This window comes from Cavia porcellus, unplaced genomic scaffold (genome assembly GCF_034190915.1).
Source record: "Cavia porcellus strain 051 isolate PalLab524CR breed Dunkin Hartley unplaced genomic scaffold, mCavPor4.1 scaffold_30, whole genome shotgun sequence".
NCBI lineage: Eukaryota > Metazoa > Chordata > Mammalia > Rodentia > Caviidae > Cavia > Cavia porcellus.
In genome coordinates, this window is record NW_026947513.1 from 8,703,835 (window position 1) to 8,730,119 (window position 26,285).

Sequence of the window (26,285 nt, forward strand, 5' to 3'; positions counted from 1 at the left end):
TGTGTGCTTCAGGAAAAGAAAAACAGAATGATGTTTTTTCAACAGACACTGTTACTGTTATATGAGGGACCCTACATCATACATCTCATACACTGCCAACCCTTAGAAAAGAAATTGAAAATGCGTGTGCAGCAATCTCAATGACAGAGAGAGAGAGAGAGAGAGAAAGAGAGAGAGAGAGAGAGAGACAGAGAGAGAGATCCTTTCTGCTACACTTGACACTGCTAAACATAGCTTTTGAAGATGCATGTTCGTTCTTCAATATATGCAGGTAATTGGATATAAGTTCATTCTTGGATGCTCAAGTCCCTTTTAGAAAATGGCATAGTATTTGCATATAACCTGTGTACATCATATAATTCACATCATCTCTAGGTTACTTAGAATTCAATGCAGATACTATGTAAATAGTTGCTATACCATATTGATTAGGGAATAATAGGGAATAAAAAAGCAGTGTTAGTGTTCTATATATATGTAGTTTTTCCCCTGTATATTTTTGGTCAGCAGCTGGTTGAATCCATGGATATCAAGCCCACAGATATGCAACGTACAAATGTGGAAGGCTGAGTACACCACTTATGTTTTATTGTTTGCTTGCTTTCTGTTTTTCATATCTTTTGTTTGGTGGTTTTCTCCTGGCCCTTCTGGACTCTTGATGATGACTTTCAGGCTTCTTCACTGTACTCCTTCTTTGCCTGCTCCTAAGATTGATCTCTATTCTTCTTCCATTTTCACATTTTCTCTCAGTAATTTTCCCCTTAGTCACAGTTCCACCTTCTAGCCATATGTGAATGACATTTTTAAAAGAGGATCTTGAGAGAAGCCCCTACTTGGGTTCCAAATCTGCATGTTCAGGCTGTGAGACACTCCATGCCCACCCAGTTGTAACTGAACACCAGGCACCCTTCGAGGTCAGGGTGTATGTATAAAGCCTACACTCATGGAACTTACATTCTTGTGGGAAGACTGACAGCGTTGTAAGTACATGTAATCTATATTTTAGTTAATGATGAGAGCTATGAAAGAATCTAATTCAGGCAAGCAAGAAAGTTAAAAAGTGTCTGTGGGTGGATATGAAGGTTGCAATTTTAAATTGAGTCATCAGAGAAGACCCCCACTGACAGGGGGAACATTTGGGTAAAGAACTGAAAGAGAAGGGTGAAAAAGCAGGCACTGTAGGTGACTGTTGGAAGAACATTCCAGGCAAAGGGGAAAGCACATGAAAAGACCCCGTGGCAAAGTCGTGCCTGTTGTTCTGTACAGCAGTGAAGAGACTGAACTAAGAGGAGAGTAACAGGAAATGAGGGGAGAGAGGTAACGGGTGCCAGGTCAGGCAGGACCCTGTTGACATTTCATTGCTTTCGGTCCAAGCCATAGTAGGGCTTTAAGAAGACCACTGACACGACCCCCGTAGGTCCGTCAGGAATAGACATCAGAGGCCATGAGCAAAACAGGGCAACTAGTTAGACAGAAAGTGGCATCACCCAGGCATGTAATAAACGTTGCCTGCACCAGGGTGGTAGCGCTAAAGTAGTAACAAAATAAGTGTTGCTCTGTTTTGAGGTAGAATCCACAGGATTTGCTGGGTGATCCGATGTGAAAATAGGAGGAAGGACAAAGCGGTCACTGACCGAGTGTGTACTATAAAGGAAATGAGTTCCACAGATGCTATCAGGAGCATCTTTTCAGATACGTCCTGGGCAATTTTCTGTTACTAAAGTAATCAACTTGTAAAGAGAAAAGATTTAGTTGGCCTTTCAGTTTTAGAGCTTCAGCCTCTGACTGGTTGACCCCATTGCTTTGAATCTGTGGTAAAGCAGCACAACCTGGCTGGAGTCTGTGGTGGGCACTTACTGCATGGTCAGAAAACAAACAAGCGAGCTGAGGGGTCTGTGTTCCAGGGTCTCCTTCAAGTCCCAACTCCAGTGGTCTCAGTATTTCACATTACATAGCACTGACCCCGGAGACCAAGCTTTTAGCAGATGGCTCTTTGGGTGTCATTCAATGTCACAACTATATAGCAAATGCTAATTAATTTCCACACGTCCAAGTGAAAATGTGAGCATAGTTCTTCACTTCACAAGGGTGCAAAACTGAATTTGGGAGTCAATAAGATATGGCATATTTTGTGTCAGCTGTGTCACAGGCTACCTGGATATTTGGTCAAATATTTCTGGATATGTCTGTGTGGGTAATTCCAAATGTGTTTAGCATTTGAATTGGTACCTAAGTAAGGTATATGGCTCTCCTTAAAGTACATGGATACCATCCAGTCTGTCAAGGGCTCAAATGGAATAAAGGTTGAAGAAAGCAAGAATGCACTGTCTCTTAGCTTGGCTGCTTGAGCCGAGACATTTGGCTTCTTCTTTTCTTTGAGTGCAGTATACCCTTGACTCTCCTGGGTGTCCAGCTTGCTGACTACAGATCGTGGGACTTCTTAATCTCCAGAATCTTTTGAGTTATTTCCTTGTACCAAATATTGCATATCTATATGGATATATATTCTCACATACCCATGGGGAATATTTATATTTCTCTGCCTATATATATATTCTATATACATATATATTCCATTCCTATTTATCTATCCATAATAGAACCTAGATATTGCTATCTCCAATAACGTAGACATATGTATGTGTATATGTCTGCTTCTCTGGACAACACTAAGGTCACACATGGCATTTAAAATCATGAGACCGGATAAAATTACCAAGGTGTGAGTATAATATATTATTAAAATTGCATAGCAGATTTAGCTTGAGCTTCCTGACATCCAAAGAATGTGTCACTTATAGAATTTTCAGAAGCCTCGTGTCCATTGTTATTCTTTCACTGCCTTTTTTTTCAGACCTGAATGTTGAACCCAGGGCTTTGCACATGCTAGGTAAGTTTTTTACTGCTGTACCACAAACCAAACTTATTTAGTTTATAAAAGTAAGAGTCACTTTCCCCAAGAGCCTCTCCCATTCATATCTCCTCTTGTGAGGATCCCTTAGTGTAACTTTCCTCTATCTGTTTAACAATATGCTTGTTAAGTAGAAATAAGCTTCTAGGTTTAGACCTTTTGAATTATAGTGTACCAAGTACTTTCCAAGTAGTTCACTATTAAAATACACATGCTGAAGGCCTCCTAATATCAAGATCTATGATTGATTATTTAGATGCAAATATTGAGAAAAATATGGTAGTTCTTCAAAGACTGCATATTTATTTTTCTATGAGAAAGCACTTACTTTATCTGTGTAAAAAGACTCCTTTGTTGTTGTTTTTCAGTGCTGGGGATGGAAATCTGGGTCTCATGCATGCACGGGAGGCCCCACATTGTGACTTCTCATTAGAATGTCTTCCCTTCCTTTCTTGCTAGTTAACCCTTAATTTGGTAACCACTTCTTTTCCTCCAAAGCTATCTCAACTTATTATCTCCTCTGTCTTCCACGGAGCTGCAACTAAACTTGTGGTTAGGTGGCATTCTATTCTTAATGCCAGGATCACTTTTTACTGTAAATGGTTAAATTTGTCTCCCTCACTAGGTGGAAAATTTCTTGGGAGTAGGCAGTCAGTCTCTTCAATCTCTGAAGTTCAGCAAGCCGCACACTGACATTAGTCATCGATTGGGAGATATATGATAAGAGAATAGTACCTTTTGCAAAGAAAATCACTTTCACTACTGTCCAGGTATCTGAAGGTTCTCTTGTCAAGTGAACCTCTGAACTGATATTAAACTATATTTTCATCCAAAATTATTTTCCAGAATTTAGGGTCATCCAAACACACTTCTATTTTCTATACTTGCTTGGCTTTACGGAGAAAGTTAAGTTTTTATTATTTTTGCATGTTAGTGGAAGGTCTTTCTCAGGATTGTACTTAAATTACTATTGTTTGTCAACTATGTTTTTGTCACTGTACAAATTCATTGCCTCTTATTTGTCAGGTACTGCCAGGTACAGAAAGTCTGGTTTGTTATTTTATAGTGGCATTGTTAGCGGTTAAACTGTGTCCCCTCTAAATCATATGTTGAAGTCCTAACCCTGCTATATTGGAGTATAACCTTTCTTGGAGTTAGGTTATTTACAGGGTTATTTTGTTAAAGTGAGGTGATCAGACTAGGCCTTAATCTAATACAATAAGTGGTCTTATAAAAAAATAGAAAAATTCTGGAGTAGAAATACATCATAGGAAGATCGTATGAAGAGATGTAAGATGTTTGTCTACCAGCCAAGGAGTTAGGCCTGGTATAGTTGAAGGAATCAACCCACTGATACTTTTATTTTGGACGTTCAGCTTACCTGAACAGTGAGACAATAAATTTCTGTTGTTTAAACCACCTAGTCTGTGGTATTTGTATGGCAGCCTGTAATAATTAATTTTTGGTGTTGACTTGACTGCATTAAGGGCACCAAGGTAGTTGATAAAACATTCTTTCTGGACCTCAGAATAAAACTAAAAATTGGAGGAAGATGGAGTTTTTTAGATCTCTCCTGGAGTCTGGTAGCTAAGATGTCAGAACTCAGGTTTTCTAAGCTGGGTCTCTTGAGCCCGCACTGGTGATCCCCCAGGTTTTCAGGCTCTTAGACTCAGATTGAGAATTATACCATCTGCTTCCACGTTTCTAAGGCACTCAAATTTAGACTGAGTCATAATTCTGGGTCTCCAACTTGCAGTCAGCCTATCATGAGATGTCCCAACTCCATAATGATGTGAGTCAATTCACTTAAAAAATTTCCTCTAATCTATCTATCCATCCATCAATCCATCCATCCATCCACCCATCTATCTATATCTGTCTTGCTAGTTCTTTTTCTCTGGGGAACCATGATTAATATACGACCCTAGCAAACTAATATAGGCATGTAATTTACTTGGCAGACAGCTGACGGATGCCATAGTTGATTGGTTTCAGAGATATTTCTCTTTTTCTTGGAGATGGTCTCCTTAATCAAGAGTTGTAAACCTAAGCTACTGAATTTCCTTTAATAAATCTATTTTGAATTGTCTGGTCATTAACAAAACTTGTCAACATTTAAATAGTGATTTTATGCTACTTTTATTCATATTGAAATGTATAAATTTGTTCGTTCTAAGTTCTGTTTCTTTTATTTGCACTGTTGAAAGTGTGAATACTCTAATGGCTTTACATATAATTAATATGCCATGGAATCCCAAGTTTAAATTTCCAGCTGACTATTTCTTCTGGACGCCAAGCCTGTCTTTTTAAGAGCTCACAGATGTTTCCACATGGATTCCTACATTTCAATTTGCAAATATCCCCAACTGAGAGTCCAAGGTTCTGCTTCCTCCCTCTGCTCTCACTCAGCTCTTCTCATGGACTTGCCCATCTTAATTGATGGCAGGACCATTCTTCAAAAATTTCAGCAATTTTTTACCTTCCTGTATCACATATTGCAATCAGTTGATCTACATATCTTGTTAATTCCACTTTTGTAATTTACCAAGAATTCCACAACTTACGATCATCATGTCTCTTCTTAATCTGCTCCAACTGCATTGTCTTTAGTCTGGGTTGCACTGAAGGCTCCTACCTGGCACACCCTGTCCTGTTCTGAAGCAGCTAAAGTGACCCTATGACAGCGCACCACATGACTGTGTTTTCAACCTTCCAGTGCCTTTCCACACTGTTTCAGAGGAAAAAACTAAAGTTCCCACTGCCATCCCACCCTACTGCACTTACCTTATATCCCGTACTCTCCCTCCATCTGCTCTAGGCACACTTACTTCCCCTTAATAAGCCACATATACCTTTCTCCCAAGCTTTGCTGGTTGGTGGGGTCCCCCTTTTCCAGATGCCTATCCCATTACTTCCCTTTATTCAGTGTTTTACTTAAAAGTCACTTTCCACCTGGGCATGGTGGCAGATGCGTGGAATCTCAGCACTGAGGGAGGCCGAGGCAAGAAGGTTACAAGTTTGAGTTCTGCTTGGACAATTTAGTGAGACAACTTATTGCTAAATTTAAAAAAATGGGGATGTAACTCAGTGGTAGAGCATTCCTGGGTTTGATCTCTAGTACTGCAAAAAACCAAAGAGTCACTTCCCTCTTGCTTGCCACTTCCTTTTAGTATTCATCACTATGACACAATACACTCTACAAACTTATCTTCGTTTCACATATTTTCAACTTCCAAGAAAGTATTTAAGTTCCAAGCAAGTGTTTTCTTTTCGCATTGCCAAAAAAGGGCCTAATAAAATATGGCTAAGTAGCATTGCTTTGTCCCAGTGAGAGAAGCAACTTTGAGATCTCATCTATTTCTTTCTGGACTCGCCATAATGCTATGGGAATGTGCACCTCTAATGTTTGACACCCCCTTTTTTAGCCTTTTTATTTTCCTTCCTTTTCACATCAGGATGCTCCCCCTACCTTGCCAAAACTCCCCTATAATTATCCTACTTCCCATTGCGGACACATTTTGGAACATCTTTGTATAAATATTAAAAGTCAGACAAGTTTTAATTTTTCTCAGTTTCTGACAGCTGCATTATGTGAAGTATGAGATTGTCTTAGTCCATTTTCTGTGGTAATAATGCAACACACTGGAAAAGGGTAAGTAAGTATTAAAGAAAAGAGGCTTTCCTTGAATCATGGCTCTGGCTCAAGATCAAGGGCCACATCTGGAGATGACCTTTTTTCTGGCCGAGTCCTGAGGGCATCACATGTTGAGAGTCCCAGAAAGATCCAACAGAAACCAGCTTTTATAACAGACCCACTCTCAAGACGATCCATTAATTCACTAGCCCACTAATTCACTAATCACACAAATGGATTCATAGTTCATTAGGGCAGAGCCCTAATCACTTACAGGTGCCAGCTAGTTAATGACTCCCAGTGGGGACATATTTATATTCCCACACACGTGTTTTTTGAGAGCACAGACCACAATCAAAAACTATAGCAGAGATCATTTGTGAAGTTACTTCCTAGCTGTGTTTTGGAACAAGGACATAATGAAACAAACGGGTTAGAATGATTTAACTATTCCAGAAATTGTAAAACTAGTAATTAGTGGTGACAAATTGTGTTGATTACTTTTCTCTTCTTGCTGAGATGAAATACCTGATGCCCAAAATTAGGGAAGGAAAGGTTAATTTAGCTTGCAGTTTTTGGAGGTTTCAGTCTATACTCAGCTGGCTCCAAGGCCGGGTGGTATGGCTGAGGGCAGGCTCTTCCTGGAGGCAGCAAGTGACGAGAGAAAAGTGCAAAAGGGGAAAGCGAGCCTCTATCCCTCCCTTACATTGTATGCTGGCTACCTACCCCTGGGCAAGTACAGCACTCGCACTGCTCATTAATTAATTTTAATTAGCAAATAATAATTGTGTATACTTACTGTGTACAATGTGATGTTTCACTACGTATGCATTGTAGAAAGATTCAAATGAGCTAGCATATTCATTGCCTTAACAATTTACCATTTTAGTTTTTAAAATGTAAAAAACTATTTAGAAACTTTGAAATAAAGGATATATTAAGTGTGGTCCCTAGGAAATTCACTTAAAGGTATTCTTTCAATCTAAATGAAATTTGTAACATCTTTGTTAGAAATTCTGATAAACATCTTCCCCTCCATGGCAAGTAAAATGTAACTACCTTTTTATTTGGTTTCTATGACATTTACTTTTCTAGATTCCATATCTAAGTGAGATCACATTGTCTTTGACTTTAGGTACCTGGTTTAGTTCACTTACGCTGCTTTAGTTATTCATGTGTTTCTGAATAACAATATTTCTTCCTTTATAAGAACTATGTAGTATTCCAGTGTGTATACATAACATTATACATACAGTGTCTTCATTAATGGATGTTTAGGTTGTTTCCATATCTTGGCTATTACGAAAAATGTTGAAATGAATAAGGGAGTATAGATGTCTTTTTGAAATACTGATTTCAGTTTTTTGGATATAGGATCATAAGTGAGATTGGTAGATCATAATTTTATTTTTAGTTTCCTTCTCAAGAATCTCTTTACTATTTTAAAAAATGGCTATGCTAATTCACATTCCTAGAAGTAGTTTAAAAGGTTTCCTTTTTTCCCAGATCATTGCCAACTTTTACAATCCTTCACCTTTTTATAATAGCCATTCTAAGTACAAGGTTATAGCATAGTGTGGTTTTAATTTTTATTTCCCTGATAATTAGAGATGGGTTCTTTATATTCATAGGCAATTTGTATCTTATCTTTTAAGAACTGAATATTTAGATTCTGTGCCCACTTTTAATGGATCTTTGACCCATCTTGCCATTAAGTTCCTCATATTTTTGGATATTAGCCCTTCTCAGATGTCTGGTTTGCAAACATTTTCTCCCAATCTGTGGGTTGTCTCTTTGTCCTGTTGTTTCTTCTGCTGTGTAGAAGCTTTTTAGTTTGATATAATCCCATTCAACTCTTTTTGCCTTTGTTGTCTGCGTTTTTGGAGACTTACCCAAGAAATCATTGTCCAGACCAATTTTCTCCTAGTAGCTTTAGTTTTAGGTTTTTCATTTAGGTCCTTCATCCATCTTGAATCACTCTTTGTGCATAATAGGTGTGAAAAGGATCCACTTTCATTCTTTTGCATAAGGACCTTCAATTTCCTGAACACCAATCACTGCAGATTCTTCCCACTTGCCTGGAAACCTTTGTTAAGAATTAAATGACTACAAATACTTGGGCATATTTCTAGGTGTTCTATGCTTTTTCATTGGTGCATGTGTCTATTTTGATGGCATAGTCATGCTCTTTTTGATTACTACAGTTTTCCAACGTATTCTGAATTCAGGCAATGTGATGCCTTCAGCTTGTGTTCTTTGTGTTAAGGATTGCTTTAGCTTTTTTGGTTCCATATAACTTTTAGGATTATTTTTCTATTTCTGTGGAAAATAACATTGGAGGTTTGATAGAAATTACATTAAAATCTGTAGATCACTTGGGGTAGTTGCCACATTTTAACAAGGTAATTCTTCTAATTGATGAACATGGATTATTTTTCCATTTTTCAGTTTTTTTCACATCCTCTGTTAAACTATTAAATGTTTTATTAGTTTTTGATGGTATTGTAAATTGGATTTTTTTCTTAATTTCTTCTTCAGAGAGTTCAATGTCAGTGTAATTTGGCACCATAAATCAATTTTTTATTCCAGTATTTTATTTATTGATATGGGGGATTGACCTCAGGGCCCCTGTTAAGCACTTTACCACTGAGATATACCTCAGCCCCTTATTATCAGTATTTAAGGGGTGCTTTGGAACCATAGAATCATACATTTTCTAAAATATGTTTTTACTATCCTTTTCTTTAGCTCTAAAACAAACACTTGGTATTATGTGAATTACTATTAGGATAGTAGGCACCTGAATGAGAAGCTTAGTTTCTTGCATCATAGTGAAATGTTTTTCCATTTCATCAGTCGCTTTTCGAGTTTCTTACAAGTACATTACAATGTCATGTTTTACTTGTTGCATACTTTGCTTTTCATCTTCAAAATTATCATTACTATCTAAGGATTGGTTACTAGACAGGATCTGTTGGGGGTCCCCCAAATTGGAGACAGGATCTTAATTTGCTCTCCCCACGGAATAGGTAGTAGATTTATTAACTTTTGTCACAAAAACAGAATTAGACAGTACAAAGGTTTACTAGACAGAGTTAGATGTAAAGGAGAGTAGGATATGACTGTAGCTAGAGCAACTGAAGGAAGTGAACTCTTTGAGGTCTCGGAGAGACCCACTCAAGGAGGCCAGCTTTTATGGATTAGCTTTGGTGAGCAGGGTTCCATTGTCATTTGTCAGATTTGCTTTCCACAGCTGTAGGAACTTTTATAGGCTGAGGGGCAATGTGATTCCCACAAGATGACGTAGTTGGGGTGTGGGCAGCTTAAGTTACTCATGGGGTACATGCTCCTCCTAGAGAGGAGGTGATTTCATAATGGGGCTGTCTGCAAAGCCCTGCTTTTTCTGAAGCACAGGTGATTGGAGACTCCATAGGTTTGGAGACTTCTAGGTATTACTCTGGGCAGGCAGGTTGTGGAACTGGATATTGTAAAAGCTGGCCACCCTTGTACATCCTGAAAACCACTTCAGTTACCTATGTCTTCGTGTTCTCAAGGGGATGAGATGACTGTAAATTTAGGGCTCATAGCCTTTGTAATTCACTCCCTAAGTGACTACCGTGCCTATCACTCCCAGAGCTGAGCGGGATCTAGACTTTAAGGTAATACTTGAGAGAAAAAAAATTGTTTCCTTACCTCTTTCTGCATAATTTATTTTTTATTCTATCTCAGTCATCTGTGTATAAATAAAAGTCCTTATTTCTTCATTATTCGAGAATGTGATTATGTTTACTTTTATCTCCATCACAATTCTATTTTGTAGGAACTGTCAAGACTCCAACTGTTTCAGGTATTATGTGAACAATAACATTCACATAACAACTCAAACTAAATAATAACAAAAAACAATTTTAACAGAAATAATCTCAGAAACTAACTCCTTGGCATTCAGTGAACAAAGTTGTCATGCTTTTGCTCTTCTGAGTGTAAATAACTTTAACTTCAGTAAGTTAAAAATTTGGAAGGCATTTTTGATTCCCTACTCTGGATTTAAAACAAAAAGAGGTCTGAACATTTCTTGGGAGGATGACTGTATGCAATATAGCAAATATGGGGAATTTCTTTCTATGTTATCTTTGAAGGTCTATATTGTTTTTACTGTTGTTTTGTTCTGATTGTTTTGCTGTATTCAATATTCTGTTTTGATTGGTTTTATAGTATTGTTTTTGGTTTTGCTATATTGGGTTGAATGGACAACTATTGTGATGATAACAAGATATACTATTGGTATCTATTATTGTTATCCCAGTATCATGCTCTAAAATTCTTTACCAATTTCACTGCATTGTCTTGATTGGCTTTGTTCTGTCTTGTTGTTTTTTATTATCTTTAAAATAAAAAGATGTAGTTTTCCACCTTCAGTTGACTATTGAGGACTATCTCATAATTTGCGATTTATCATGTTTTCTGAGCAACACTTTTTTTTTTTTTGAGTCAGGGTCTCCTTATGTAGCTCATGGTCTCAGTTTGTAGCCTAAGACCAGATTGGTCTTGAACTTGCCAGGACCCTCCTTCTTCAGCCTCCTGAGTGCTCGGTTTACAGGCTGGTACCACCACGCACGGCTTAACAACAGTCTTGCTCTTTATGTTGCTTGTCTCTTTTTCCCCCTCCAGTAATTTAATTTATTCAACAATTTGGGGACAATATGTGCATGAGTCACCTTCGTTGTTTCACTCCTGAAATCATCTAATTAGCAGATTCCAAAGTTCAAGGACCTGGATGGCCTTGCAAGCTTAGTGGGGAGTCAGTGGGGAAACTGACAAAGTGACTGGCTACTCAACTTGGTTTCCATCAGGACAACTCTGCATTTTCCCATAGGGTTTAACCCGGTCAGCAAGCGAGGTCGACTCATCCACGGTGCACGATCAGCCTGCATAGTCTATCACACCAGGAGTCGAAACCGGGAAGCTGAGCTAGCAATCCGACTTCGGGCTGGGGAGCGGAGGTGGGAGCAGCGGGTCCCGATTAACCACGCACGGAATTCCCCGCGGCTATACCTCCAGCCAGAGCCCGCTCCACGCCCACGGCGCCCGCCGCGCCCGCCCACGCGGTGACGTCACCACGCGGCAGCCGCGGCGCCTGCACGCACCGCCCTGGAGCGAGAGCCGGAAGCCGCGCCAGCCGAGCTCGAGCACCTGGAGAAAGCCGGCGGCCCAGAGGGCATGCGCGAGGCCACTGTTTGGCGCAGGCGCTCTGCCTTGCTCCGGGCCAAAACCCGGTTCTCCAGTTTGGAGCTGGCTGCGAATCTCGGACTGTCCTTGTTGCAGACAAGTCGGCGAAAGAACTGTGGGAAGCACGGCTCTGGGGAAGGGCGGGCTGGCCTCTGGGTTGGGGAGGGGCCGGATGCACGAGTCCTGCTAGACATATGTTGGGCGCGCCTCAAGAGTTTGGGGTTGTTTGCAGGAGGAGAATGGCAAACAGCACCCATGGACAAAGTGAAACACTTTTATCCTAAACCAACAACCTGCTGAGAAAACGTGCCCTGTACCTGGCCAGTTCTGCCTTAAGAATGATCAATACTTGTGGTGCCAGGCAACCAACCAAACTTTTCCTGTTTAACTGTATTGCTGCCACCAGTAACCCAATTGGAATGGGCATTATTGAGTCCCAAGTTTCAGTGGGGAAATTAATTTGCAATTTACGTGGGGATATTGTTCTTGCCCACAGATTATGCAGAAAAGTGGTGGAGTTCCTGTTTCCGGTTTTGTCTGATTAACAAAGCCCAGGGCTGCCCATCAGACACTGGGTGGGAGACAGTGAAGACATTCTGCAGATGGCAAATCGTGAGGGTTGGCCATCAAAAGGAGAGGCTGGGCTGTAGGAAAGTGGCAGTCGTCAAGGTAAGGAGGCTGGCGGTAGACATTAGATCTTATTTTGTAAGAGGCAAGGAAAATGGAAAAGAAAGCCTGAGAAGGAAGGGAAGTTATTTCCTCAACTGGAGCCTTCTGTTTATGTTTGGCTTGCAAATGACTAAAAAATTCTAGGGTTGGGCTCCCCTGTCCCAAAGCAATGGACTTTCTCTTTTCTGTGCCTCGGTATATGCTTTGATGTATAGTGACACTGGGCACTGTTCAGCAGTATGGTGCACGTTTGCAGCTCATTTAAAATTAGGTACTCATTATAAAGATAATATAAGACGGAGGATTTATTCCTGACCCATGACTGAGAGAAGTGTCTAGCAATGTGAGGAATAAACCCTTACAAACCCAATTACTGTAAATCCAGTACCTTTTCACTACCAGCTCCCTCCCTCTCTTAAAAAAAAATGCTGTATCATTTTTGTTTAAAGAAGCTTGGCCTCAGTCATTTGTTAATTTGTTCTTGATTTGTACAGTTGTTATTAGTTACTACCCAATTTAACAACTGATTACTACCTTGTATTAGTCTTTAATTGTTTAATGGCTATAAATTTTATCTCATAAGCAAGATTGTAAAGTTCCCTGGCAGGGCCTGTAGTTGTCTTAGCTCTTACTGAGTGCTGACTTGACTTTTTCAAGTGTTTCTCTTACTTTCTACTGAATGCCCACCACCCAGTCTGTTGCCTGGAACATGCCAGGTGCTCAGTAAATAGACATAAATGAAATGATCCTCCTGGAGAGCAGAAATCAGGCCTGTTATTTTCTTTATATTTGCCTGCTCCTCTATCAGATCGGTCTCCTTGTTATGGATACTCAGCAAATATATGACTTCATTGCTGGGCTTTTCAGCAGAGAAGTATAAACTGCCTGTTGCCCCGTAAAAAATTATAACGTGAACACTATGACCCCAGAAATCTGTCAAGAAGTTATCGTTGGTAGATTAGCCTCAAAGATATTCTCCATTCTTGTATGCTGTGTACACCTGGATTTTCACAATGAAGGATTTTTGTGGTATCTTGGGGAGGCTACCTAAGAAGTTCTTTAGGAGATTGTGTAGTATCTAAACTTCAAAAAGTAACCAAACAGACCAGTAAAAAACAAAATCAAAACCCCCATACCAGTGGTAGACCCCAACAGCATAGAATCTGTGTGCTTACCAACATTACAGAATCTTAAAAAATTTTGTTCTTGGGAGAGAGAATAAATCTGTGTGTTTCTGTGTTTGTGTATTTAATGCTTTCTTTTATATTTGAAAGGGGGCAGACTGAAAAATGTGTTGACTTTGGGGGCTGGAAGTGTTGCTCAGTGGTACAGTGCATGCTTAACATGCTCAGGGCTGTGCATTCCACCCTCAGCATCACAACCACCAGCACCACTACCAAAAACAGAAAAAAAATGTTGGCAATGCTTGGGCTACAAAGATTCAGCAAACACTCCCCTAGGACTGGACGGGATGAGGTGGAGGAAGGTGGTAATGAATTCAGGTAATGCCTGAAGATAGGAGAGTAAAAAGTTAGAGAAAATTATTTCAGCGGCTGTTACATCTGTCTGTGGGACCTTTAGGGCAAACCCAGGGACTAGTATCTCGTATGTAAAAATGATGATAGCAAGTGTACTTCTGGATAACAAGTACATTTTTAAGTTCTTAGATTCAGAACGGTGGTTGGCAGAATGGCACATAACAGGCCCTCTGTTAAAAGAGTTTGACTAGTAAAACGGAGGCTGTGTTAACCTGCACTTCTGCACAGATAGACTTGAGAGCACCTCTGCTATTGCAGTTTGGGGATGCCACTGTCTCCGTTTACGGGGCTTCCCTACCCATGAAATCATTTTTGATTCTGTCTACACAGCTGTGAATCGCTCAAGCGAACTGGGAGAGTGGTCCTCTTAGGGAGGTGTTCGGACAGCCCCCACAATTGCTTGGCTGAGCGCGACTGGAGAGCGGAGGCCCTCCCTTCCTTATTCCCCCGTGACACGCCCATCCGGCTGGGAACGCCCTGGAGGCGGGGCTGAGATTTTGCGCACGCGCAGTGCGGCATGTCCGCGCCTGCGTGGTGAGGCGTTGAGGGAGGCGGGGGCTTGGTATGCGAGCGAGTGTGTGAGGGGAGGGAGGCGTCCCGGCCGAGCGTGGTACTACGGCGAGCGCGGGCCGGAGGGGGCGGGGGGATGCGCCGCGGCGGCGGCGCGGGCGCTGGGGCTGGTGTTCGGCCGCGCCAGAGCAGCGGATCTCTGTCTCGCCGCTGCAGCAGCGCGGGGGTCGCGCACGGCCCAAAGACGCCGTACCTTTCTGTCCCCCACCTTTTTTTTTTTTTTCCTAAATAACCGGAACCAATGAACGCAGCCGGGACTCGAGCTCTGGAGGCCGCCGCTGCCGAGGGGACCAGGCTGGCGCCCGGCGGGACCCCGCGTCTGAGGCGGCCGGCGGAGTCGCCGGCGGCGGCCCCGGGCGGAGCGGGCGGGCGGCGGGCGGTCCGGGCGCCGCCACGGTCTCCTCGCGTCGCGACGCCCGGCTCGGCCTCGCGCTGGCTGCCGCAGTGGCGCTGGACTGCGTTGCTTGCGTTCGGGCTCCTGGTGGCCGGAGCGGCGGACGGATGCGACCTGGTGCCGAGGCATCTCCGCGGCCGGCGGGCGGTGGGCCCGGCCGGGGCAGCCGCCTCCTCTCCCGCGGCGGCGGCGGCGGGCGACAGCGCAGCGCTCCTGACAGGTGAGGGCTGGCGGGGGCGGCGGGCGGCTCCCATCTCCGGCCGCGTCGCGGGGGCGCCCGCCGCTGGGTCGGTCCTCGCGCTTCGGACGCCTTCCCTTCTGCTTTTTCCGCGGCACCCCGCCCTCCCCCAGCCTCTCACCGCATTCGCTCCCCCGCTCTTCTTTTGGGATTCCCGATCTTCCAGCCTGAGCACTGCGGTGGTTTCTCTTTCGTGCTGCAGAACAGCCACCAGAATGGCACATTCTGCAGGGTATTGGGCTGTTTTTTTTTCTTTAAGCCGCTAGAATAAGTCAGCGGCAGCAGTAGGAGCAGCCCCAGCAGCAGCAGCAGCAGCAGCAGCAGCAGCAGCAGCAGCAGCAGCAATGCGGTATCGAGTCTTCCTCTGATGCTGCTTTGCAAGGCATCTGGCAACGAGTTTCACGGATTGAAAGCCCTGCTGAGCACTGCATCCCAGTGGAAGCAGCTAAAGGGAATTCTTTTAAGGGGCACAATACCTCGTGATGTCAGTGGTTCCGTATTAGGGTGAAGAAATGTTAGAGTCTGATGAGTATTTTTGAGATTGGTTTAAGGAATGGAAAGTGTTTGCCTGTGGGAGCATCACTCAGTGACAAAGGGTACAGACAGCTCAGCAAGTGACCAGAAATAAGTCTAAATTGTACCAAGTACACAGTATTTGGGGCTTAGGTTTGAGCAGTACAGTTCTGATAGATTGCACCAGCATCTTTTAAACATGGAACGTTCTAGCAGTTATTGAAAACCGGCAAATATATTTGCCGGTTTCTCCAGCAGAAGTTTAGTTAAGGTTAAGTAGAAAAGTGTATTATGTTAAAGCCTGGCGTTGTCTTGTATAACCGATGTTGTGGTTTAAGTAATAACAGCACAAGATCCTGAACCGATTTCTTTGGTAAAAGCAGCCGGGCAGAAGGAAAAGGGCTAAAGTAATGTATTAATACTGTATTTACTTAATAGTAGATGTGGAGATTTTGTGCACTAATACTAAGATCAGTGGGGAAAAGGAATGTGGAACAAGATGACCCCATCATTAATTCAACCAAAATGAGTCCAGCAGGCGTCTGGAAGTTACTAACAGCTGCTCCGAGAAGTGCTATGGAGCTATATTGTTTAGAACTAAGCAACTATTCTCTGGGTTTTATGACAGGATATTTATTCTTCTAGAGAGAGGAGAGATGTTGGTAAACTGTCTAGCACTTTAGAAGTTGTGGGGTATTATACTACAGAACATAGCGATGAGCAGCATGTTTAACTTAGAAACATGTCAAGCTCTATTTAAATGGGACTTAGAACAGCAAGCCTTTCAGTGGATGTTTTGGATAAAGGAATACAGAATAATCAGTATTAGGAGCCTACTCTAAGTTAAGTGAGAGGGTAGATTGGGATTGTTTTAGGTTGGATAGTTTTCTCCAAATGAAAATGTGGGAAGTAATGTAGTGAAGAATACTGATTATCAGGAAGTAGCTAGATAAGACTATACTTTGAAAGTTTAATGGCTCACAGGAAGGGAGGAAGCAGACATATTTTGTCCTTCAGCCACATAAGTATGGCTTTTGGTTTCTCCAGCAGAAGTTTGATTAATAACTAATTGCTAATGCTCTATCAGAATATAATGGCACAAAGGTAAGGGACTGAAGAGTTGTAGAATTTGTTACCACCAAGTAGTTTAACTACATACATCCATCGTATCAAGGCAATTACTTAAGATGGAATTTTACTTTAATGGGCTACCTGTAATCCTTTTAAGACTTTCTTTTCCTTGTAGTTATTTATGGAATTTTGAAATACATTCTTACTGAGGAAAAAAACCTTATATATCACAGCAAATAAATTTGTGCTGTAGTACTTAGAGTTTACTGTAAATAACGTTAATTTTTGAATTATTTTAATATTCTGAATGTGTCCTTTTGCTAGAATATTGCTTTTTAACAAGTTAAGATTTTCAGTTTAACATTTGAGATTGTAAGATTACATAGTTTATTTTTGAATTGCAGTAATTTTAATAGGTTGATGTAAATATAGTTAATAACTTCAGTGTCTTGGAAAAGGTAAATTGAAAAACCTGATAAAATGAAATATTGCAAATAGCTTTAATTCAATGACTTCTATAGGGGTACCTGCCATTTTTAAGGTTATATGAATAGTGTTTTATTTTATGGTTTCATTTGTGAATATGCTAAGTCCAGAACATCATTCATTAGAATTGTGGTGCACTTTCAGAAGTAGAATTGTGCACAAAAATTATAAAATAGTGCCGTGTCATACTAGGCAGTATTATGTATAGAAATGGAACAGAATAGCAGTAGAAAGAGATGTGTGGATTTTGAAAGTTGAGAATTCTGAGAATTGTTTTCTGTGGGTCCTGATTGGTTGTCTCTTTACCATCTGTATTCTTAATGGCTCTGTAAAATGACAGCCAGAATCTCTGTTTTTATTTTCTTCTCCAGATTGATATTAGACACTTGAATTTGTCTCTTACTAATAAAATGTAGAAAACATTCTTCTTTCTTGTAGTTTGTCTCCCAGGAGTTTTACTTTAGTGTATTTTAAGAATAAACTGCCATTACATTGTGTGTCTTATGCTCAGTTTTGAACAAGAAAACTATTCTTGCAAGGCGGTAATAATAACAAATCATAAAAAAATTCACTGTCAATTAATTATAGCTACGTTCATATTTTTCCTTTTACATTTTCAGAAATCGTGTAAATGTTTTGATAATGCGGAACGAGTATTTGTAACATGTAGTAACGATTTTAAATTATTAATTTTTGAAGGGCTCTTTGAAGGTGATTGAAATTTAAAGCAAGTTAGGGGATTGGTGACTGAGATCCTGCTAAGTATAGTCTAAAGAAGTACTTTAATGATTCAAGATACTGCCTTTTTTCCCTATCAGATGTAGAATCAGTGGGGACTGAGTTCATCCAGATATAGACCCTTAGAAACAGTTTATGATAAGGCAGTACCTGTGTATGTGTATAAAACATGTTTTTGTTGTTTTCATAGGTTTGGGGATCAAACCCAAGGTATTTTGCATGCTAGACAGGTGCTCTACCACTGAGCTATATCTCCAGCATCACACTTCATTATTCTGGCAAAATAGAATAAATGCAGCGTTAAAATTGTTTTCTTATATGTAGTTAATTGTTTCAGAATATTCATTTATTTTTGGTTTCTTGGAAAAGGGTGTACTGTGTACTTTAGGTTGGCCTTGCACTTACTACATAGCTTAGGCTGGCCTTGAACTCCTGGTTACTAGATCTTGTCTCAGCCTCCAGAGTGTTGGCACTACAACTGGCTCAGACTATTTTAAAACAAGTTTTAATGTTGAAATACTTGGTTCTGTAATTTCCTTAATGAATTCAAGTAAAATAAGGTTCTCTAGTGTCCATATAATGGTTTTATGTAATTATAATACTATTTCACTACTTTGGTATGTTATTAGAAATATAAAGTGCACATTTTAAATCATGTCTGTAGAAATTAGCATCATCTTTGTGAAAATCTTAAGTCATACCTTTAATGGTCTTACCTTGTATTCCTAACATTAACCCAGTAAATTTTATGTTTTTATATTTCATTAGTAGTTGGCTTGATTGTGGTGTATGCTGTTGAATAGTGTTTTACTAAGGATTTTATGTGTTAATATTTACAGTGTGACAGTAAACCCACAGTGTAGCTTAGGCAATACTAGAAACTTTTGTTTCTCTTTTTGTGAAACTTTGTTTCTCCTTTCTAAATTCTTCTGAATCAGATTTAGGATTTCCTAAAGCCACCTTTCCCCTCTTCCTCTTCTCCTCTTCTTCCCTCTACCCGCTCCTCCTCTTCTCCTCCCCTCCTCTCCCCCCCTCCCCCTCCTCTTCCTCCTGACAGTTTAACCCAGGGCCTTCTGCATACTAGGCAAGTGCTCTACCACTGAGCCACATCCCCATCTTTAAATCCTCATAATGTTCTGCTATATCTTCTCTTTCCTCCCATTTAGTTATCATACCACTCCTTTTCTTCACCAGTGTTTGGCCATTACTATGAGTTGTTGCTAACAAAGATTAAAGAATCTACTTGTGTCCATTTGGTATAGTCTGTTTAGTAGTAATGTTTCCAGTTTGAAAACATTGTGGCATTTGGTGCTTATCTTGAGAATTTCATGAACTCTAGATCTCTGTTGGAGGTCTCATAGCACAAGAATAACCTAACAGATCTGTCCTTCTGTTGGAAATGTGGGTTCAACATTTAGTTTAATTTTGTAAAAAGGAAGATCTACATGGAAAGTATTTGCTAAGGATTTGATCAGTGGCTGGATATGTGTCAGTATGTTTGGATTTACACTTTTTGTTTTAGGTAACTATACGAAACATTTTGGATATTGCCCTAGTCATTGGTAATATGATGTGAGAACTTTAAAATTAATCATTAGAAATATTTATGTGTATATTATAGTATAAAGCTAATGTTAAAATGCATAGTTTAATATGATTACCTCTCCATTTTTGACATTTTGCTAAACTTTGGACTTGACTTACTAGATACTAACCAGGAGGTTATTTCTGAATAGATTGTTTCATCCACGGTATAGTTATTAAGCTCATACAGACTAACATAGAGAGGATGAGAAAGGATACTAAAAAGAGTAATACGTTGGAACTCAAACTAGTGTTGTTAGCTAGTAATATTTTCATTTATTGAACTATTCTGAGGTGTTAGTATTGTGTTAAGTGCTTTATACATTAGTGTTTTTGATTCTCAGACCAATGAGTAATTGCTCACATCTACACAGAGATGAGAACACTGATGCAGGATGGTCTCAAGTAATCTGTCTGAGGTAACGTCTCATAAGTAGCAAAATTAAATGTTGACCTGGGTTTCTGATTCCATAGCATTAATTCTTAACCAGTATGTCGTAAGCAGCCTTGTACACACCACTAAACACAGTGTGAGACAGACTGGTTAGCACAGTAGTGGGTTGGAAACTGTTAGTGAAAGGAGGCGGCTGTTGGAGAAAACTGGAAGAGTGTGGGATTTGAGGTGGATCTGGTTGTATAGATAAGTCTTCACGTGGAAGCAGGTGAAAGGGCTTTCTAATAGGAGCCGTATATCAGAACAAGGAATAAGTTTTCTTACTTATGTGTAAGATGTGTATAGAAGAGTGGGAAATACAGGGGAAAATGTTTGGGACTAAGACACTGAGTGCTTTAATATTGTATTTACATAAGATACCAATATAAAGCCTTTAGTATCCCATTTTTTAAAATTGTATTTCTTTGTTTGTTTAACAAAAAATAACCATTTCCAGATTGCACTAGTTTGTTGTAATAGTTCAGGATTGAGAACCTACCCCTACTCCATAGCCCTGTGAATAATAGTATCTGAATACTGACATTATTTGTTCTAAAATCAACTTTTGAATTTTATTCCTCTATGAATTGCTGGCTTGATCTCTAGGTCATTTCTCATGTCAAGTAGAAATGGATGGTGCTTTTCCTTGTTCATTTAGATTTTCGTGTTAGTAGGTAGTAGATACCCAGGCTTTCTTGACACTTTCTAATCCTGCCTTCAGTAACCATTTTCCTTGACTGGTTTCTTTGTTGCTGATTTTAAGAGCTAGTCACTCTTGAGAGTTCTGAGTCTTATGTTCTTTTAACTGAACATTTCCTCCTCAGAGAACTTCACTACTAGGAAAGCTCTAAATTGGGGTAGGGAATCCCAGGCCAATGATTGATTTGACTTTGGCTTTATTTCATTTGGCTCTGGAAGTGATAGTGCACAACCATCATGGCTGCAGTCCTGGGAGTAATTTCCTTCCTGGTAGGCTTTGTTAACCCTACCATTTTTAGTGAGACAACTTAAGGAGTGAGGCTAAGAGCACCTGTAGGATGTTTAATAATGGCCATTCAGTGTTTTTTCAAAGATAGTAGTATCTTTCCGCTTGCCCACTTCCTCAGCACTGGTGAACTGTTTCCTCTGGCTAGAACAGTTCACTTGTACTCACATTTCTTTTAGCACTAAATACTAGTACCTAGTGTTTCTTTTTGAATATGAATGTATGTTTGTGCTTATAGAGCTTGACTTCTGTGCAGTTGTCTGTCTTTTATCTAATTATTTTTGCTTTCTTTACCTGTCTACTCCATCTTCCTAATCTTATCATGTCAAAGTAAAATCCTTCAAAAACTATTGTTACTGAATTAGATGCTGGATTTTTAATTTAAAAACAAATTGAAGTGAATTTCTTATGTGATTACAATGTACTAAACCACTATGTCAGAACCCTTAGAATAATGAAAAATTGCATCTTAGATGATTTTCAGTAGGTTTAAAAAAAAGTTTTCAAACCTGTAACAGGAAATTTTTATCTGGTACTTACTATACTTTAACAGATCCCTGTTTTTGATTCATGTTTTCTTTCCACTACAGTTTTCCTTTGCTTTTTAAAAACATCTGATGTTAAATAACAAGATGCTCGTCTTAATCCTGTTCTGCAACAAATGTCTGACTTTTCTATTAAAGACATGTATGTAATTTTTCTTGTTTCTTACCATCTTGAACCATTGTCATCTCCTTTTTTCTAGTTTGCCATACTTATTCAGACTGTTAATCCTTACTGTTTTTTTTTTCTGGGTAGCAGCTTAAAAAACTTCTTTGAATTTTGCCTAACTGCAGCTATGGTACCACATCTTATTTTGGAAATTGCCTTTTAAAATATACCATGTGATGTGCATTTAGTGTTTGGTTCTGGGTTTTTCAAAATGGGTCCAAAACGAACCGTCAAGATTTAAAGTGAGAAAGCTTTTGCATATAGTTTAGTTACAGTTTTGTGCTAGCAATGATGTGAGGAACTGAGGCTATAAAGAAGCTAGCTGCTGTTGTCTTTTTTAAAAAAATCATTACAGTAATAATGTAAAGTAGAAAACTGCCTTTGAGTGGACTTTCATAATCTGTATACAGTATTTTAAAGCTTACCTATTTGTTTGCATGGCTACATTTCCAAAAAATATGTTTTACAGCCATCTGGTATGTTAATGTGTGATAAAGAAAATGGGATATACACATAAAATGAAATATTATTTAGTCTTAAAAAGTAGGAAATCCTATAATTTGTAAGGGCATGAATGACTGTAGAGGACATTGTATTGAGAGAAAAAAACTAGATATGGAAGACAAATGCCACATGAGCTAAGTTGCATATGAAATTTAAAAAAATGTCAAATTTAGATAATAAAAGGTGAGTAACTTATTGAGTGGTTACAGGGAGTTGTTAGTTAATGGATGGGATTTCATTTATGCAAGATAAATTCTAAAGGTATAATCTACAATACTGTAGCTTTAGTTAACATTATTCTTTTTTTTTGTCTTTTTCGTTTTTTTTATTGGTACCAGGGATCGAACTCATGACTGCCTGCTTGCAAGGCGGGTGCTTATGCCACTGAGCTAAATCCCCAGCCCCGTTAACATTATTCTTAAAATCTGGAAAGAGATCTTTTGTTCTCACTGTAGTAACAAGGTAAGAAGTAAGGTAATCGATACATTAATTAGCTTAATTACAGTGAATATTTCACAGTGTGTACATGTATCCAATAACTAAGTTGCACATCTTGAATATACACACTTGTCAATTATACCTTACTAAAGGGGCTGGAGGTTTAGCTCAGCGGGGGCTGGAGGTTTAGCTCAGCGGCATAAGCGCCTGAGCGCCTGCCTTGAAAGCGGGCAGTCGTGAGTTCGATCCCCGGTACCGATAAAAAGGAAAAAGACAAAAAAAAAAAAAAAAAAAAAAAAAATATACCTTACTAAAGTTGGAGTATATATTTGAATATTTGTTACTTGTTTGTTAGATATTTGCAGTATTAAAAATTAGTCTCTTTGAAACAGTGTGATTAGATATAGTTCTTTTTTGTTCACATGTTTCTACTATTCTTCATTAAACTAACAAACACATAAGTAAGCAAGCGAACAAAACATTTCAATGGGTGTTAGCTATATGCCAGATGCCAGGTAATTATTTGGAATTTCAAAATCAGTAAGATATGTACCCTGCACTGTAGTCTACTAGAAGTTGTACCCACTTAAGGTTGATGATACATTGTGATGAGGGCATAAGGGGATAAGGGTACATGCTGTGTTTTCCTGAAATACAGAAATGAAGTTCTGTGGAGAAACGAGTTATTAGACTGTTTTTTTCCAGATTACAGGTGTTTGCTGAGCATGTATAAGAGTTCTTTAGATAGGGAAGGGCATAGTATTGAGAGTAGTAAGCTAAGCAGGGAATGCATTTATCATAAACATTAGCATTTGAGAATGCTACATGTGACTGTGAATGGCAGATGCCCAGCATGACTGTGGTGAGCCTGCTTGAAGGGCACTGCCTCCATGTTTGCATGTGGGGTTCAGAACACATCCACACGTGTCATGTGCACACATGTGTTTATGCTAGGAGTCTTACATGTTTATGTTGTTTTAATTCTTAGCCAATGCTTGTGAGATTGTTATTTTTGTAATAAGTTGCTACATGTAATGGAGATTTAGAATTGCTCTCAAGTAGTTTGTACCTTAAAAATTCTCCAGTGGCAAGGATCTTTATGTTGAAGCATAGAGTGTAATGAAACTGAATCAGGGGCTGAGGCTGTAGAAGCCCAATTACATATCTTGAGTAGTGTTAAGTTACAGATCTTTATTATTCAAGGCCCTTATGAGTTCATTTCCTGAGATGAACCCTGTCTAACAGTAGTTTGTAATTATGTGTATGTAACTCAACAAATTCTTGATCTTTGAACTGTAACTTTCAGAATCAATGAGTTAATATGGAAAGTGCTTAGGACAGAGCCTGGCAAGTATAAATATTCACTTTTGTTAACTCGTTTTTTTCTTTTACTCATTGATACAGATGTAGGATGCTTGTAGAAATGTGCTGTGATCTATTGAGTATTATTAAATTGTTTTCAGTTTTCTTTCTTTCTTTGATCATGAGGATTGAACTGTGGGCCTAAGACATGCCAGGCAAGAGGTCTACCACTGAGCTAAATCGTCAGCCCCTTCTGTTGAATTTTAAAAAGTATAGTGGCATCATTTGAGGCACTTCTGTGTGATCTGAATAACCAGATAATTAATGGTCTATGATTAGGTAAAACTATAGAAATATGAAGCTAAATATATAGATGGTGAGAATAAGATGTATACTTTTAAAAAGCTTACCTTAGCTTAAATAATTCCTTGTTTTTTATTATTTATATATTTTTATGACTGAAAGGTTAAAACATTTTGCACTTGAGATGTGAAACTTTCTGAGAATGGAAGTTTATTGTAGAAAACCTAGAAAATATGCAAACGTAGAGGTGGGAAATACATCTATTTCAATAACTAGAAATGACAACTATAAAACCAAAATTGTATTTCTCTCTGGGGTGTGGTCCCATAATCCCACCTATTGTGGAGATGGAGGCAGGATTGAAATTTTGAGGCTAGCTTGAGGAATTTTTCAAGACCCTGTTTAAAAGTAAACAAAAAAGGCTAGGCTCACCTGTGATGGGACAGGACTATAATCTTGATTCTCTGGGAGGCTGGGGCAGGAAGATCACAAGTTCAAGCTCAATTTTGAGAGTTTAATGACTTAGTGAGACTTTGTCTCTAATATTTTTTTTCTTTACAGTCTTTTAAGGATATATATATGTATGTATATTCATATATATATTTATTAATAGGCTCAAAGAGTAACTTTTATTGCAAGGGATTGAGTCCAGGACCTTCCCCATGCTAATGCTCAGTAAATATTTGAATAAGTATATTACTGGCATATCCTAAGTCCTGGGGACACTGATGACATGTAAGATTAGTAGGAACTTCTTCTTTTGGAGCTTGTATTGCAGTGGAGAAGGTAGGAAATAATAGTTATAAGAAATATTATTAAGGAGCAAGAGAGGAAACAAAATAGAAAATGTGGATGATGTAAGAGCACCTACTAATTTAGCTGGGCTGGTGAGGAGTGTTTTGAGATCACATTTAAGATGGCATCTGGGGCTGGGGATTAGCTCAGTGGCATAAGCTTGCTTGCCTGGCAAGCGTGATGTTGTGAGTTCAATTCCTGGTACCACCAAAAAAAGAAAGATGGCATTTGAAGGTCAGTAAGGAGCCATATCTGTAGAGTTGGGGAACCTCATTCCATATAGGTATTAGCTTGGATAAAGATCTTGAGGCAGGAAAGAATTTGAATTACTTTAAGAAGTTCAAGCATCATATTTTGGGGGGAGGATGGTATTAGGGATACAAGCCAGGGATGTTCTACCACTGAGCTACATCCCCTACTCTTTAAATATTTTTTGAGACAGAATCTCTCAAGTTGCCTTGGTTGGCCTTGAACTTGTAGTCCTCCTGCAAGTAGACTCCCAAGCAGCTGGGATTACTTGTAGTGCAGTATCACCCCTCGTTGAGTGTCATTCTTTTTTTTTATTTTTATTTTTATTATTTTTTAAAATTTTATTTAAGGAGAAAAAGAAAAAAAGCAGAGAAAGGGTACAATTTATACAGAATTTCAGAAAAAAAACAGGAAATCATTAGTTAATGAATTACATATTGTCATCTTAGAAATATTGCGTGTAAACACGCAAGTTACAAAATTAAAGCTTATATAGTAGACATTCAAACAGTGAGACCAAACAGTTCTGTTCAATGATCCAACAAAACTCAGTAATATCATTGTCTATCTTATACACTTCAATATACATTCAGTTATACTGTTTAGAGCACTTTCTTTTCCTCTCTTTTGTACAATGCCTATTACACATTTTGGGTTTTATTGCTCCCACAGTTCTTATTACTTTTTTTGGAAGAGAGTAAAACCAAATGTGACATAACAGAACAGAGTTGGTCAAATCAAAAGGGTGGACATAATAGATAATGTAAAAACATAATACAAGGTGATCAACAATGGTTACCATAATGTCTCCCGCTATCTCTAATAGAATTGGCTATATCATCAGTTATAATAAAATTGAACAAAACAGTAAAGAATGAAACTAACAAAACCAAAACATTGGAGACATTACAGGTCTTTAAAAGTAGATAATATTCAACCAGAATGGGCATCATAATGAATCCCACTATCTTCACAGCTGTTGCCTAAACT

At 39.2% G+C, this 26,285-nt stretch overlaps 1 protein-coding gene across 1 annotated transcript in view; it reads left to right on the plus strand.

Moving 5' to 3' along the window:
* The first annotated feature begins 14,588 nt into the window (after nucleotides 1–14,588).
* The window catches only part of Stim2 (stromal interaction molecule 2), a 144,841-nt gene continuing 133,144 nt past the window's right edge, over nucleotides 14,589–26,285 (plus strand). Inside the window, exon 1 of the mRNA XM_063240514.1 lies at nucleotides 14,589–15,165. Within this exon, the coding sequence (XP_063096584.1) occupies nucleotides 14,793–15,165 (373 nt within the window). The 5' untranslated portion in view covers nucleotides 14,589–14,792. The remainder of the gene's footprint in view (nucleotides 15,166–26,285) is intronic.